General features: G+C 41.6%; 1 protein-coding gene across 2 annotated transcripts in view; it reads left to right on the top strand.

The window, feature by feature from the left end:
- DAB1 (DAB1, reelin adaptor protein) overlaps positions 1–17,262 on the top strand; it is a 463,784-nt gene that overhangs the window by 375,741 nt on the left and 70,781 nt on the right. For both annotated transcript variants that reach the window (XM_018044685.1, XM_018044682.1), the window contains exons 5-8: positions 10,161–10,292; positions 10,922–11,041; positions 11,504–11,542; positions 13,093–13,158. In XM_018044685.1, the coding sequence (XP_017900174.1) occupies positions 10,161–10,292; positions 10,922–11,041; positions 11,504–11,542; positions 13,093–13,158 (357 nt within the window). The remainder of the gene's footprint in view (positions 1–10,160; positions 10,293–10,921; positions 11,042–11,503; positions 11,543–13,092; positions 13,159–17,262) is intronic.

Raw genomic sequence — 17,262 nt, 5'->3', positions numbered from 1 at the left:
ATTTTCCCATCCAGAGTTTTGAAAGTATAAATTGTTCTCATATTTATTCATCCTGTACTTTTACAAATATTTTTGCAAATAGAACCACAACTGGCTGATGTTTATTTATGCTGGCCTTGGGAAAGCACAAAGGAACAAAGGAAACTGGCAGCTCTGTACTGAGCTCTTCTGAATGCACTCAAACGACCCCTTGTGTTTTGGACCAATGGCTGCCTGAGGTGGACTTGATAAAGGCCTTTTGTCTGCAGCCTACTTTCAATTAAGTCATTGAAGTGTTCAGTGCCTTGATTTCTCCTGTTCTCAGAGAGAGGAAAAGGGAATGGGACATAGAGAAAGGAGCACGTTGAGATTTTCAAACACACAGAAAATTTCACCTTTTGTCATATTTGCTTTACCTGATTCTCCTTCTCTTTAGATAGGTTAAGAGATCAATAGATAAACGGATATCTAACTAATAAGCAGCTGCCTTAGGTGTGCTCATTGCTCCTGGGGTCTCGTGTTTCTAGTCCCTTTCTGCAGACAGTGCTAAGAATATAGATTTTAAATGATGAGCTCATATTGATATTTCCAATTCAAATGACAATTATTGGCTTATTTCTTAAAGTCTATATATAGATCTAATTTTTCTTTCACTGGGAAGCTTGCTTTCTAATAACAATGTATTTGTATATATATTTATCCTAAATTATAACCAAAGCACTTTCAAAATTGGAATTCCAACATGAATTACTGCTAGCAATAAACCAGCATAGATTTGAGTGACAATGAAATTTGCTAAAATTTCTTGTTAGCCTGATATTCCCTGGGCGAGTCACTTCTTGCTAAGCCTGCTTCCTTTGGTCTAAGATAGGGATAATGATGATCACTGATTCAGAAATCTTTTCATTGCGAGTAATATGAAACTCACCTCAGTCTTAAGCAATGAAAGGAATTCACTGATTATGTAACTGGAAACTGTGGGGTTAAATTTCCCAGGATAGTAGGATCCAGCCTGTTAGATGGCATCATACAGTGTGATGCTCTCTCTCTCTCAGCTCTTCTCTCCTTCCTGATGACCTGATTTCCCAGCAGATTGTCTCACCATCCTCTGGTTACTCCAAGACTATTATGCGGGGAGCTCTTAAGGAAGGCCTAACCTGTGGGAACCATGCTTGGTGACTGAACACTGTGTCACATAGCCATTAGATCTTAAACTCAGTTGTCTGGGGAAAGATCCGAAGTACGAAAACCTTACTGTCTACCAGACACCCTGCTAGACACATTAAGTGATCTTCTCCATATTCCTTTGAGGAAGGGATCATTCCCATTGTACAGATGAAGCAACTGAGGCTCAGTGAGGTAAGGTGACTTGCCCACGGCCACATAGATGAGATCCAAATCCTTTCATCACACGACATGCTTTTTTTGAAATGGGGAAGGACAACACGATATGCAGAGTACTCTGAGAGTGAAGCAAAAGAGGGGCACCCTGACTTAGCATGCACACTTACTGCCAGCTTTTGAGAGCACAGACTGCATCTTCTTCATCTCCATATTTCCAAGGCCCAGTGTATCCTAGTACCGATGGGCTTTTAGGCATGAATGTGAACTGAACGTGGGAGGATAGCTAGTCCACCTTTCCACCAACTGTGGCCATGTGATAGCACATCCTAGGTCATGGGATGTTGGATTTTGATTGAACCCCAGTGATAGGAAACTAGTACTTCATACAGAAGCTGGTTTCCTGTGGAAGGTGGTTGTTATTTCTCCTGAGCAGAAATCTGCTTCCTTGTCACTGTGGTGATTGCTAATTGATTCAGCACACCTGGCTCCACTTTGCCTGTTAGACAAATTTAAGCCAAAATCATAGGTTGGGAATGCTTTCAGCTAGTTAACTAGTTCATCTCCCTATTTTTAGGCAAGAACTTTACTCACATGGTTGCAGAGCTCTGTTTTCATAACATATGTTCAGAGAGTTACTGAGAAGAAGCTGTCTTTTATAACTGTTGTCTTGTTATAAAGTTTCAGAAGAAGTGTCAAGAGCAGAAAAGGACATGAGTATTTATTGAATTCGACCTCCTTATTTTAACAGCTGAGAAAATAAAGTGTTAGAGAAACAGAAGTAGAGCCAGTAGGGTTGTGTGTGTGGGGGGTGGGGTTCAGGGACAGACTTGGACTCAGGATGTTGCTGACAGTTTCATTCATTCACATTATTTATTTAAAAATAGGTACTGACAAAGTCATAGCGACAGAAAGTAGAACATGGTTTCCAGGTTGGCTGTAAGAAGGAGAGGGAGAAGTTAGTGCTTCATGATACGGATGGTCACTTTGGGAAATGGATGGTGGTGATGGTTGCAGAGCAGTGTGAATGTACTTAATGTCAGAGAACCGTGCACTTAATAATGGTTAAAATGTAAATTAAAGTTGTGTATCTTTTTCTATGATAAAAATATGTAAGTACTAAATCCTTACTATCTATCAGGTCGTTTACCTGATTTGGGGATGAAGAATGAGAAAAATAGTGTTGCTACCATTCTGGAGTGGAAATATATATGTCTTTATATTGTTGTTTAGTTGCTCAGTCTTGTTTGACTCTTGTTGCAACCGCACGGACTGTAGCGCACCAGGCTCCTCTGTCCATGGGATTTCCTAGTCAAGAAAACTGGAGTGGGTTGCCATTACCTACTCCACGAGATCTTCCCAACCCAAAGATCAAACCTGAACCTCCTGCGTTGCAGGTGGATTCCTTACCACTGAGCCACCAGGGAGGCCTTATATCCATATATACATCATGGCAAACTAAAGAATGTTACCACGTGGTAAAGTCTAGGAAGCTTATTATTTTTATGTAACTTGTATAAATTAGAATGCTTTTTTGCAAAAAAATTAGTAGAAGTGAACAAACGTCCCGTTTTTAAAATCACTAGTAAATTCATCATTCAAAGGAAAAACTCCTATTAAGATTTTGTTGAATGTACTTCCAGACTTTTTATACATGTACATATATGGAGAATCATACTTTTTTTCAGAAACAGGATTAGATTGAGCATACTATTTGGTGATATGCTGGTTTTTCATTCATTAGGATGTTTTAAATATATTTCCACAGCAAAAAGTACATACATTCCCAAGATGATTTTTGGCTAGCTGCATATTGTTTCATCTTATAGCAAAATGCAGTTACTTCAGCGAGTCAGATAATGCTCAACACTTCAGACATTTCTAACTTTTCAGTGTTCTAAACACTGCAGGGAGTATCTCATATCTAAGTCTTTTACCACATCTTACATTATTTATAGATGCTCGGATCCCTGCAAGAAGAATCATAAGGTCAAAATTTATGCATATCTTTAATGCTTTGAGATAGCCAGTCTGCCCTTCAGAAAAGTTGCACCAAATCACACTCCCACAAGTAACAAAAATAACCATAATGGCCAACATTTACAAAGCCCTTGCAGTACATGCCTTGCACTGCTCCAAGCCCTTTACGTATACCAGACTAACTCATCAGTCTTTCTAACAGGACCATGAGAGAGGCACTGTTTGTCCCATTGTATCAATACATATATTAATGAAATCCAGTAGCCCAAGAAAGTATCTGTTTTCCCACACTTTTGTTAACACTGAGTATTACGTTTTTTTGTTTTTTGTTTTTTTCATTCTGGTGGAGAAAAGTGGCATCTCACTTGTGTCTGGTATATTTTATATGAATCAATTTAATATTTTCAACAACTTATTGGGTTCTGTATCATTCTTTGTATAATATAAAAAAGAAAAGGCTCAGAAAGTTAGACATTCCCAAAGCTATGCAGTCGATGATACAGCTTGGATTTGAATTATGTTCTCTCTGGCTCCAGTGTTAACATTCTTTCCTCTGTTAGCATGCTACCTCTTTAGCTAGAGTCTGGGATCTTTGGAAATCTGGTCTTGTCCTTGAGCAAAACATTCTAGAAGATTTCAGGATGGGAACTTAGAGAAAAATTTACTCTGACCTGCTCCATTGAGCCTCAGATGATGGGGTGCCTAGGGGCTGGTACAGAGGTTGCCTCCCAGCCTTGCTGGCACTGCCATGTAGCAAATGCATCCAAAAATATGTTGAAAAAGAGAAAGGCCTTTATAATGAGCCTGGGCCTCTCTTTGTCTAGTGAGATTTTAACTACTGTAATTGCCTGTAGTGTGAAGTAGTGTATTTTTCATGTATCTATTTTTATTCTGTATCTATCTGCATATCTGTTTTTTTGTTTTGCTTTTTTGTTAACTCACTTGAATCCTGGTGGGTATTTTTCCTGTGAATAGTATAGCCTCGGGAAACCACACCCTCTCATACACACATATACCCCCACACAATAATAATATGAAGGCTAAATAGGGTAGAATTTATTCTTTAAAAAAAGCTAATGGTAAAGTCTGAGCAGATGACTTTCTAATCCATACTGTATTTAATTGGCTGTATTGAACCATACTACAAATTAAGTCTTCTCTGTAATTTATTCTGTCAGACAATAACCCTGCAAACAATTTGATACTTCATTTAAACATTGGTAAATGGCTCATGGAAATGCTAAGAAAAAAACGGTAATCAGAGAAGGAACCCTCTGTTTACAGAATAAATCCTATGTGAAATATCGTGAATTAACTTGATGTAGTCAGTCATTGAGCATTTATTGAGTGACTACCTTGTGCACTGTATGTCTTTGGATAGCTTGGTTCCCCCTTTCTCTCTCTCTCTCTTTTAAAATTATTTCTTTCTTTATTTTGGGCTGTGCTGGGCCGTCATTGCTTTTTTGCGCAGGCTTTCTCTAATTGCAGCCAGCGGGGACCACTCTGTTGCAGCGTGCAGGCTTTTCATTGCAGTGGCTTCTCGTGTTGCACAATGCAGGCTCGAGGCACACGAGCTTCCGAAGATGCAGCTCACGGGCCCTAGAGTGCTGACTCAGTAGTCCCGGGGCACAGGCATGTGGAATCTTCCCAGATCAGGAATCGAACCCATTTCCCATGCATTGGCAAGCAGATTCTTATCCATTGGGCTACCAGGGAAGTCCCTTTGTCCCTTCTTTAATTCACGAAACCTTACTTGCGAAGTTGCTGAGTCGTGTCCGACTCTTTGCGACCCCATGGACTGTAGCCTACCAGCTTCCACCATCCATGGGATTTTCCAGACAAGAATACTGGACTGGGTTGCCATTTCCTTCTCCAGGAGATCTTCCTAACCCGGGGATTGAACCCGGGTCTCTCACGTTGTAGGCAGACACTTTACCATCTGAGCCACCAGGGAAACCATAGTTAGCACTTGTTCAAAAGGAACAGTATTAGGACCTAGGATAAGGCTGAGGAGAACCTGACATCTTTTTTTTTTTTTTTTTCTGAAGAGTTAACATCCCAAAGTAGAGAGAAAACATGTGCACAGATGTTCTCCAGATGTTTTGTTTTCAGGACCTAGAGGCATCTGCCTGCTTCATTCTTTCTGCCTAGAATGCCCTTTTTCTGGTTTTCTGAGGATTCCCTCTTTATCCTTGGAGACTGAGTCCAAGGTCAGCTCCTTTGTCAAGTCTTCCCTGATGCTCCTGCCCGTTTCTCCTCTGCTCCTTTCCTTCTCCAGGGGATCTTCCCGACCCAGGGATAGAACCCAGGTCTCCCGCCTTGCAGGCAAATGCTTTAACCTCTGAGCCACCAGGGAAGCCCTCTGCTCCTTTACAACACCTTTAATATCAAGTTTGTCTTATTATATTGTGATTGTTAGTTTCTTCGCCTGCCTGTTCTTTGAGACTGCAAGGGTCTTGAGGAAGGGACCATGTTTTAATCACTTGGGCAGATGTAGCACTTAAAATGAGACCTAGAATGTATTAGACACTCAATAATACAGTTATACAGTGTGAATAACTATATGCATGGACAAATGTGTAACAAAACTAAGAAGGTTGGAGCATCCCAGATAGAAGAAAAAAAGTACAACCCAATGAATTCTAAAGTTGGGAATTATTATTACAGGGAATAGGGGAGTTGAGGAAGGTCCCTAGATGAGCATGATGTTGGAGCTAGGCCTTGAAGCATAGGTATGATATAGTTAGGTAGAGTTGATGAAACATGGTTAGGGTAAGAAGAGGCAGCCAGCAGAGAAAACAGCATACAGAATGGCACAGAGATGGGAAAGTCCAGAGCCCAAAGGGGATGAGGACCCCTTCAGATTATTTTCATTCCTAGGAGGAAAGTCAGACTAGGTTGGCAAGGCTGATCTCTAAATTGGCCTTGGAATTCTAGAGCAACAATTTCATCCACAATGAGAGGGTTCAGAATAGGAATAAATGAAGCGGTAGCAGAAAAATTGGGAAGACTCTTTTTAAAACCAAATTATCTGCTTTGATTTTTTGGCAGTGGTTTAATACCTAGATTGGGCTTCCCCAGTGGCTCAGATGGTAAAGAATCTGCCTGCAATGCAGGAGACTCTTGTTTGATACCTGGGTTGGGAAGATCCCCTGGAGAAAGAAAATGGCTACCCACTCTAGTATTCTTGCCTGGAGAATCCCGTGGACAGAGGAGCCTGGCGGGCTACAGTCCATGGGGTTGCAAAGAGTTGGACATGACTGAGTCACTAATACCTAGATTATGTTTTTCCAAGACAAAAACTCTTTTCCGAAGGAAGGGTGGAGGAAGGGCGACCAGCACCTGCCTTTCTTCCACTCTCTCCCTCTCCCTCTGGCCCAGTATTCTCTGCATCCCCAGAACAACACATGATGCCTTGAAACTCCCCACAGAAACACTCATGGGATGAAATGGTCTTTTGTTTTTTCTGTTACCAAGGACTTTACCTCCCATTTCTGGCCTTGGCTGCTCAGCAGATACTGCAGGTGGCAAGCCCCTGAAAGTGCCCCTCCGGACCAGGTAGTCAAGACCGCTTGTTCTTTGAGATCCTAATAGCTGGCCTTGACCCCAGACCTTCTGACTGGTGACCCTTTCTGACCTTAGCAATCTGCTGAGATCCAGAACACCCTCAGTTTGACCTCCTTCCTTAGTTTCCCTTCCTCATCCTAGCTTATCAGGGATCATGGTTTTGTTGTTGATCTATGGAGCCAAGAGTCTAAGGGAAGGAGACCTTGATTCTAAATGACCTTGTTTCCTTTATTCAATGCTTTTCCATGATGAGTAGGGAGAGTGGGGCCTGGATTAAGTATTGGTCCGGCCAGAACACCTTCTGGCCCTCAGTCCTTTCATGAATGAACTCACAGTTAAACTATATGATGTTTCCTCTGGCTCCACCTGCCTTTGATTTGTGCTGATAAAACCTGCTTGAAGACATGGAGCAATTTGGAGGCTCAGTGAGAAAGTATTTGCAATGTCCTCTGAGTTGCCAAGATGAATGTGATAATGTGGGATTAGAAGGATTCTAATATGTTTGTTTTTCCAAGGATCTTTATGATGTTTGCATGGTTAAGGTTGGAGAAAGTGGAGACATAATCCCTATCTGACTCTTCGTTTCCAAATGATTGAGCCAATTTCAGAGCAATCCTTTTTAACACATCATAAAATTAACTATGGGAAAAGATAATGTTACAATATTTTTAAGCCCTTCATGCGCACACACAGCTACACTTTGTGAGGAAATATTAGGTATAATCAGGCATTAAAAATGTTTTGACTTTAAAACACTTAATGAGGATTCACAGATAAATTAAAACATCCCCATCTGCTGTCTGCATAGTAGGTGATATTTTACCATTGCACAATCACCTCCGAATCTAATTCCACCAGGAAGACTTCTAATCGCGGTTTAATTTTAGGGCAATATTCCACTTGGCAATCAATAAAGTGCTGTCGTCAAACTTTGATTTAATAGGCTACGTGGATAACATTCACTGTATTATGCAGAGAAAGAAATACTTGTAGGAAAGAAAGAGAAGGAGGATGCCTTTGTCTCTCACTTTTCTCTGCTTTATCCCATTCAAGCTCACAAAAGCCTCTAAATCAATACCGCCTTGTTTCATGAATATAAATCTCATTAATTTTACATCATTAACACCGTGGAAAAGCTACTGCTCTCTGAGCAGTTTTTCTCTGCTAGATAAATATGCCCTCTTAATAAAGCAGGAACAAATGGATCCTGGTTATTTTACTCATAAACACTTGCTTCTTCCCCAACTTTGTGTCAAAATCAACTAAAATTATAAAGTTGTCTTATGGCCACTTAAGGGGCTAGGGTGACCAAGCAGTGATACCGCCCTCCATGCATTATGTCTAGTTGACAGTGGGCAACCTAGACAGGCATGAAACCCACAGGGAGCATCTTAAGAGTAAGAAAGAGGTGAGCGAATGGCTGGCCTCTGGAAGGTAAAGGTGCAACAGCAAATTCTACTGCAGAAATGATTGCTAAGGTCAAAAGCCTGAAAAGATGGCAACAGGCCGGGAATGGACATTTTTGAAGGTCAGGGCCAGCAATCCAGAACTAAGTAATGGTCATCGTAAGAGGCAGGCACCACTGTCCTGAGAGGCTGGCTGTGTGATGTGAGATCTAGATGATTAAAGGATCTGGGAAGATGGAAGGAGACCTGGGAGAAAATCTACTTCAGTGGTTCTCAATATTTTCATAACCAAATTCTCCTCGTGTTAAATTTCTCCTTCCCTTCACAGATTCAGTAACATAGGAGGCTTTGTTCAGTAAAATTCATTTATACTCATTTACTTTCCGATTTGGATTACTTGAATCCATCACTGATTGCCAAAGAGAATCTGCTCCAAGGTGAGCTAAGGGGTACAACAGTAACCAGATATAATTCTCAGCATTTTTATTTGTGTGCACAATAAAAGAAGTCATCTTATTAGGAATAATTATGAATTTATGTTTAGCTTTTTGAAATGTTGAAAATTGTCTGGGACCTCTTTTCATTATTTTTAATGATCCCTATAGATCCAGGACTTTGGGTTAGAAGCCACTGGTCTGGTTCAGAGTTCTCCTTTAATAGAGGAATAAACAGAGACCCAGAGAGATACAGTGAGTGCCTTGTGTTCACGTATAGTGGCTAAAATTCAAGCTTCTTAGCACCCAGTATAATGAAAAGGTCCTTTGTAAGGACTTGAAACACATCATATAATGCCTAGATACGTTTATAAACCTTTACAGAGTACTGTTTAATGAGGATTATTTTAGGTACATTTAATCTAGAAAAATGACCATCACTTAACAGGATGGTGGATATTGCTTGTTGAAGTTTAGTTAACAAGGGCAGGAAGGTCAGTTTCAAATGATGTTTGAATTACTGATCAGTAGTCCCAGTTGAGTTCAACAACTGTGGGTCAGGCACAGCACTAGGTACTAGGATGACAAAGATGAAGACAGAGTCAGGTGTGGAAGACCAGGATTTAGGAAAATGTATCAGAGAAGGAAGATCCATGAAAGCAGGCGCCCAGGGAGCTGTGTGTGAGGAATCCTTTGGGAGTTCCAGTATCGCTAGACTGAAGTTCCGGGAAACACAGAAGAGGGAGGAATCTCCTCTGCAGGGAAAGAAAGGGCAAGCCTTGTTCAGGGGATTTCACAAGGCGGTGTGATTTCAAATGGGCTTTTCAAGAGGAATAGAATTCAGGCAGGTGGGTGTCTTGCAGACAGAGGACCAACACACGAAAAACCTCAGAGGTACGGGTCTAACTCAGTTGGTGACCTGGGACAAAACAAAGAAGGGTGTTTGATCCTCAGGTCAATCTTATCACTGCCACCTGTTGGAAGATTGTCATAACCGTGCACATCTGTGGTTCTCTGAATGCAAAGGGCGCCCCTGGTCTTTGTACAGTGTACCCCATCCAGCAGGACAAGCAGAGGCCCTGGTTGTGTGAGTGTACTAAATATCAATGCAGAGCTCAGACTGGGCTGTGTCATGAGGAAAGATGTGGAAGGAGCCTCTACCACTGAGTGAGGCTGACTGGGCCTGGCAAGCGGAAGAAAGAGCCACCATCACAGCTGCTCACTCAGCATCTGAACAGTCCTGTTTATCTCCCTGGTCACAGCATCAAGACCATGGGAAGGAAGCCTCCATTTCTCAAGGGCAGGCACAGCTCTTTTTTTCCTTCCATCTGGACCAAACAGCTTTTCCAAAGCCCTCTGGGCTTGTTCACACGTAGCAGAAACACATCTCTTATTGATCAACAGCTCGGAGGGAAAGTCCCCTGAAATAGGCTCTTCTTTTTGTCTCTCACAGGCCCTTCAGCATCATCATGCTGTTCACGAAATTTCCTACATCGCAAAGGATATCACAGATCACCGGGCCTTCGGATACGTTTGCGGGAAGGAAGGGAATCACAGATTTGTGGCCATAAAAACAGCCCAAGCGGTGAGTAGCCCCCTTCCAAGGAGGATGCTTTTCCTCGTACCTTTTCTAAGATAGCACAGTCACACCATTAGTCTTCGGGGGCCGATTGTGACATGTGACTCAGCGATGCTGACACTCAGCTTCCCATCTAGAAAAGATAAACAGCCTCGGAGCAAAGAAACAGGCTCACGCCCATCCAGTTGTGTTGTTGTTGCTTTTTCTAATGGGTATTTCGTAATGACTAATTATTTTCCTTTCTGATTAAGCTGGATGGAGGCACACTATACAAATAAGTTTCCTTGTGTTGCTAGCCTCATTTAAAAAGAAAATAAGAGAAAACAAATAGCTGCTTTGCATAAGGCCTACCCTAATTTTATTGTATTCGAAATTACTAATAAATAAAAGCAGTGCCTTTTATGCTTATGATTATTATGAATTTGCAAATATAATTAGTTGAAGAAATGAACTTTAGCCTAGATGCAATTTGCTAAACCAATATAACAAGGTAGAATTAATTAAAGATGGAATGCTTTCAGTTTAATAGAAAAAGGAAGGGCTGCGGGTTGTAGCCAGCAAAAACAAAAATTGGTCGCTGCAGCTCAGTAAGTAACCGTCCCCTTATTCACGTGCTTTACCACCTTTTACTCCAGGCTGAACCTGTTATTCTGGACTTGAGAGATCTCTTTCAACTTATTTATGAATTGAAGCAAAGAGAAGAATTGGAAAAAAAGGCACAAAAGGATAAGCAGTGTGAACAAGCTGTGTATCAGGTATACCTGTGAATTTATCTTGGTACCAGAGACAGCAGGGGCTTAAAATAAACAGATAGGAAAACTGACAGTCAAGGCTTCTCCTCCTGCTGCCAAGTAGAAATAAACAAAGATGAAAGGTTCCTGTGTAAATTACAGGCACCGAATGCATGCCATTAGAAATGATCCCTATTCTCTGAGATTCTAGACATATGAGAGAAAGTGAAGTCTTAAAACTGGGGAAGATTTCAGGGGAGGAGATCTAAGGAAAGTCAATTGCATTTGCTTCTTGTTAACAGTGGGGGTGGAGCGGCTACAAGGGTTTTCTTTTTTTTTTCCCTGCCAGTTTTCTGCCTTAATAACCCACCAGCCTCTCCTACCCAGAGCTGGTTTCTTCACTGTCCTGTAATTTCTGAGTACAGTCTCACATCTCTCGCTTTATATCCTCTGCTTTTCATCCTCCCTTCCCTCACTCTGCTGTAGACAATTCTGGAAGAGGACGTTGAAGATCCTGTATATCAGGTAATTTTGGAAACTAGTCGGGGTTGAGGGTCAGGAAAGGCCTGGGCCTGTGGTATAGGCATTTTGTCTCCACTGGCTGCAGAGCCTGGAGAAGGACCAAGATTATTTCTGAAGATGAGGCCTGCCAAGCCCTCCAGGAGCAAATTTCCATAAAAACTAACAGAAGTTTGGCCAGCATCAGTAGCATGGGATTTAGAAATAGGCTTCTCCCTTCTTGCCCCTGCTTCAGCCTTCTCAGCAATCTGTGTAAGTTTGATCCCAGAGCTGAATGTTTGCAAGAGTCCCTTGAATATTCTGAGTTCATTAGAGAGACTGAATAATGAGGTGGCTTCAGTGAGTTAAGAACCAGAGATGGGGACTGACATTTTGGCAACATTTGAACATACATCCAAAGGATGGTTTGTGAGCTGGGGAAAGAACTGGGAGGAGAAGTCTCTCTGGCCCCTGATTGTCCAGGCTGCCCCCCTGACTCCCTGGCTCAGGCCAGAGGGGCTTTTGTGAGTGGGGGAACAGGAGATCCCACAGATGCGTCTGCCCGTAGCTTTCTCTGCACTTCCTTCAAGGTTGCAGCCTAAGTGTGGGTAGAGATGGCTTCTCTAACAGATGCAGATGAGAGAGGAGGCCTCTCCCACTCTGTGCTTATTCCCAAGGAGAGAAAGCAGCCAAACATTTGACTTATGGGACATAAAAGACAATCTGAAATGTACATTTCTAACCGGGACACACGTGGGTTCTATATGTGTGCCACACATGCATTCTGTAGTTTCACAGAATGCATAGTTTCACACGAAAGCTGCCACTGCTATGATGAAAAGAAAATAATATGGATAAGAAATTAATAGAATCTGAATAATTTGAAAGAGAAGAAGTATCTAACATGGATGTAAATAAAAGTCAAAGGTGCATTTGATGTCAGGCTTTGTTTTAGAATAAAAGGGGTGTGGATTCGTCTATAGTATGAGCTCAGCCCCTGGCTCATAGGCTTGGAGAGTGAAGAACATAGTCCTTTTTGAAATGGCCCAGTCTTTTAGAGTCTGAAACGTGTATATGGAAAATTTGACTTCAGTATTTAAAACTGAGACTGTAAAGTAAGGTGATATGTATGAGATGAAGGCGTTGGCGGCTTCTAAGCACATCAGAATTGGCTTAGTACCATGTGCCTTAGGGAGCAAAGGGGAGAGACCACTGTAACCCAGAGTTGCCAAAGATGGAGTCCCAGGAGACATCATCCCCACACAGCAGTTCGCACACAGGGAGACACTGCTGAGATCAGTGCCACTGAAGGAAGGGGTTATATCTCCAGAAAGGTCTGCAGTGCCTACGCAGTCCTGACTAAAAGGCTGACCATCGGACCATGGCAATTTTCCTTAGAAGAGGCAGGAATGTGCCAGGCCACGCAGAATGTCAGTAATGTCTCTTCAGGGTGTTTTCTCTTGTGCCTGTGTCTTTAATGCTTACTACAATTTGTATCCTGAATTCCAAATGCTTTTTTTTTTATTCCCTCTTTCATTTTCTCCTTAACTTTTCCTCTCTGGCTGCTGCTGTCATAGTACATTGTGTTTGAGGCTGGACACGAGCCAATCCATGATCCTGAAACGGAAGAAAACATTTATCAGGTATAAATCACTTTCCTCTCCTTCCTTAGCACCGCCACCAGTGAACGCACAGAAGGGGCTGAGCCACCAGGGGCTCTCTTCTCACTCCCAGTCTCCACCTTGCTCTGTTGGTCTCGTTCTGTGCTTGTTAAAATACCTCGTGTGAACTGGCTCCTAGTTCCCTGCCATTTGCCAGTAGTTTTCATGCTTGATCATTGACATGTTTAATGGCCAACTGGGTAGAATATTTTAATTTTTAATGGATCTTAACTATTTTCAGTTGACACAGAAATCAAACATTCCATTTTACTAAATTAATCCTTTGGAGGGTTGTTGTTCAGAATATGAGGATCCTTCATTTCTCAAAAGAACGTGCTGTTGAATTTCTTTAAAAAGTCAACTGCACCACTGAAAATGAAGGCCAAATTCAAAAATGCTGTTTGGAGACAACACTGGGAATGTTAACTGAATGAAAGAAAGTTGAGCTAAAGGTTTTACTCCTTCTGAAGGGAAGGTAAATTAATATTCTTAAAAATGTCTGCTTATGTGAAGAAGCCGAAACACACATTTTTTTAAATGTATTTTACCAAAGTATAATTGATTTACAATGTTGTGTTAATTTCTGCTATACAACACGATGGTTCATTTATACATGTATATGCCTTCTTGCTCATACTTTTCTATTATGGTTTGTCACAGGATATGGAACATAGCTCCTTGTGCATTACACAGTAGGACCTTGGTGTTTATCCATTCAGTAGATAACAGTTTGCATCTGTTAATCCCAAACTCCCAATCCTTATCCCCACCCCCCTCCCTTGGCAACCACAAGTCTGCTGTACACTTTTAAACTCGTTAAGTCTCCTAAATATGCTGTAAAGTAGGGATTTTAATGCCACTTTTTCAAGGGGAGACTGAGGTTCTGAGAGGTTGAGTAGCTTCCTCAAGGCTGTACAGCTGTTAAGAGCTGGGACCAAACCCAAACTTTTTCAAGGGGAGACTGAGGTTCTGAGAGGTTGAGTAGCTTCCTCAAGGCTGTACAGCTGTTAAGAGCTGCTTCCCCTGTGCCTTTCCACCAAAGAATCCGTGTAATTACAGCACAACCACACATCAAACAAATGTGCGACCTCCAATTTTTCATTAATTAGAATTTTAGCCCTAATTTGAAATATAAACATTATGGAAGAAGGAAAAATTTTAATGTATTTAAATAAGTAATTTTAATTTTCTTAATTTACTCAGTTGTGTGGTCTGTTATTCTGCCTTGGGCATGCATTACTTGTGTAATAAAAGTAAAACATATTTTCAGTTTTCATCAAATGCACAGAATTCTAAATGACTAAAGTATGTAAGTTCTACCAGCACCTCGGTTTAACCAGCCCTAGGGGGTAATGATCTATTTCTATCCACAGGTTCCATCTGGGTTCACGTGTGAGCTTGCTCTTTGAGAATTTGTCTAAAATCATCACTTACAAAATTTCTGTGTTTGAACAGAAAAGTTGCATATCTGTCCTCAGTGTCAAATTTTAAAGTCCAACATTGCAGTGTCTCAGTATTGATACTGAACCAAACTTGGGTCCACAGACAAATCTGCTGACACTGGATTATGGTGAAGGAAAGAGCAGAGTTTACTGCAGGGCACCAAGCAGGGAGCCTGGGGCTGCTAGTACTCAAAACACCCAAACTCCCCTCAGGAAAGCATTTTAAAGGTCAGGTGAGGGAAGGCAGTTGCAGGGTATGCGGTCAGCTTGTGCACAACTCTCTGGTTAATCATTTGGTAACAGGATGGTGTCACAGTATCATTCCTCAGGCATCAGTAGGTCTGGGCGCTACATGCTCATGGGCATCAAGTAGTTAATTTCTTCAATTTGTTGGCAGTTTTAGCATCTGCAGAACAGCTCAGGAAATGTGTATCAGATCCTATTATCTAGGTACTTCCAGAAGATACGAGGCAGGAGCCTGTTCTGGGAAGGCCCCTTAGGGTCCTGCCCAGTTACAATGTGATGCCAGTCATCTGAGAAAGAGAGAGAACCTTTTAAAATAAAATTAGGTTTTCCAATATAAGAGGTTCTTGAATTTAGACTTACGGTAGTTGGCAGGGCTTCTTTTGTGCCCTGTCGAGGTCTCTCGGGGGGCAGTCTAGTGTACTAGGAAGAACTGGCTTTGGGAAGCAGGGAACTGGGATATAATTCTGACTCTGTCACCACTACCTTTGGCTAAGGGGTAGCAAGCAAGGCACTTGCCCCCTCTGAGACTCAGTTTCCCCAGTGATAAAGTAGGAGAATAAGTTCTCCCTAAATCACATGTAGGCATGAGAATGGAACAAGGTCACCAGGAGACTGTAAAGAAGAGCTTTCACCCCAGGTCACACGCTGCATCCGCAGCCATTAAGCCACCGTGTCAGACCCTTTCCTTCTTTGGGCCTCAGTTTTCTTATCTATAAAATGAGCAAATAAGATGGAAGTTTCTCCTGGGCATGGCCCTTTTCTGTTCTTTGCAACTAGTGCCTCAGCACAGGACTGTTAGAGAAGCATGCTACCTTGCTTTACAGAGCAACAAGACTTAGAAGTGCTGTGCCTGTGTGTGTGTGTGTGTGTATGTATGTATGCATAGTTTTGGTAACATTTCTCAAACAAGGTCTCTGTGAATGGAGGCTTACATACTGTATCTTCTATGTCTCATAGCTACCCCAAGTGGCTTGAGTCATAATTCCCACTTTACAGATGAGGAAAGAGAGTGTCACAGACATAACATATGTTACCCAGGCTTACAGAGCTAGCAAGAGGTAGAACCTCCCACTCGCTGACTTCTGTACATAAATAAATAAATCCAAGGGCTCTTTTCAGTTCAGAATATCCTTGATGATAAGTTTTACGAATAGATTCTATATAGGTTTCAAGTCACCTTTAGTCAAGTCACTATATAGGTTAAAAGTCACCCTTATGTTAACAGTTCTGACATCCAGGATCTTCCCCTCTGTCCATAATTAATAGGAAGTACCATTTAAGGGAATGACTGTTTTATTGCTCTCTGTTGGAAGGGCCTCTGGTCATCTTTCTCTCTTGTCTTGCCAGTCCACTGGGCCTCATTTTGCTTTACAAGAAATAAGCTCTTGGGCCTGAAGATAGCCTGTGCTTTTAAGGAGCTGCTACTGGGACCCTCAACATTTTTTAGGGCCTGCAAGTGTCCCATATTTATTCTTCCTGGGTAGACTTCAGTGTTTCTTATGCTTCGGCTTGGTCAAGGTAGTCTCAGATTTTATTTTATTTTATTTATCCTCTGTTTTCTGGAATGAGGGCCCAAGGTTTTAGCTGTTTTGCGACCTCAGGAGAAGTACCTAACTTTTGTGTCTCAATTTCCTGGGCTACAGAATATAGATACTATAGCCTCTGCTTCTAGAAGTGGTATGAATATGTAAAGCAAACAGGACAACACTTGGTACATAGTAGGTTTTGTGGAAATGTCAGTTCCTTTCACTTCCTAATGCCATCAATATCAGTTGCTGCTTGAGACGTCTTATGATGATGTATTAAGTGAAGTAGAACATGACTTGTTCACCTTATCTTGTCAAAGAGCCCAGTGGAAAGCTGCAGCCTCACTTGACTTTGCTATTTATAACTCCAACACAAGGGAGGGAGAGACTCTTGAGTAAATGTCACCTCTCTTTGAGGATCAGTAGTCTCATTTTCCAAACTGGATTAATAATAATAATAATTGTCTTTCTATTTGCATGCCTCAGAAAAAATTATTAGCTGTCTTTTTTAAAGCAACTCAGAACCCCACAGTACAAAGCGTTTTTACCCATCACTTAATTCTGACCCTTCCAACAACTCGGTGAGATGAGAACAGTTGTAATAACTACCATTTTAAATGTGAGAAATATAAGTCCTTCGTACTTAAGTGATGGGCCCAAGGCCAGAGCCTCTGATTTTAAAACCTAGTGTTCCTTCAGACTTTAGCAAGCTTCCAGCATCCATCACAGCTTGCCAAGGGCACATTCTCCAAGTTTGTTCATTCGAAAATCATTTTTAATTACCCAAGATTTGTTACACATTGTTATTTTAAAACGACATGTCTCTAATCCTATGTCACCCAGCCATCAACCTGCCCCTCCACACTATTAAT

Source organism: Capra hircus, chromosome 3 (genome assembly GCF_001704415.2).
Source record: "Capra hircus breed San Clemente chromosome 3, ASM170441v1, whole genome shotgun sequence".
Lineage (NCBI taxonomy): Eukaryota > Metazoa > Chordata > Mammalia > Artiodactyla > Bovidae > Capra > Capra hircus.
This window is presented reverse-complemented; position numbering and strand designations above follow the sequence as displayed.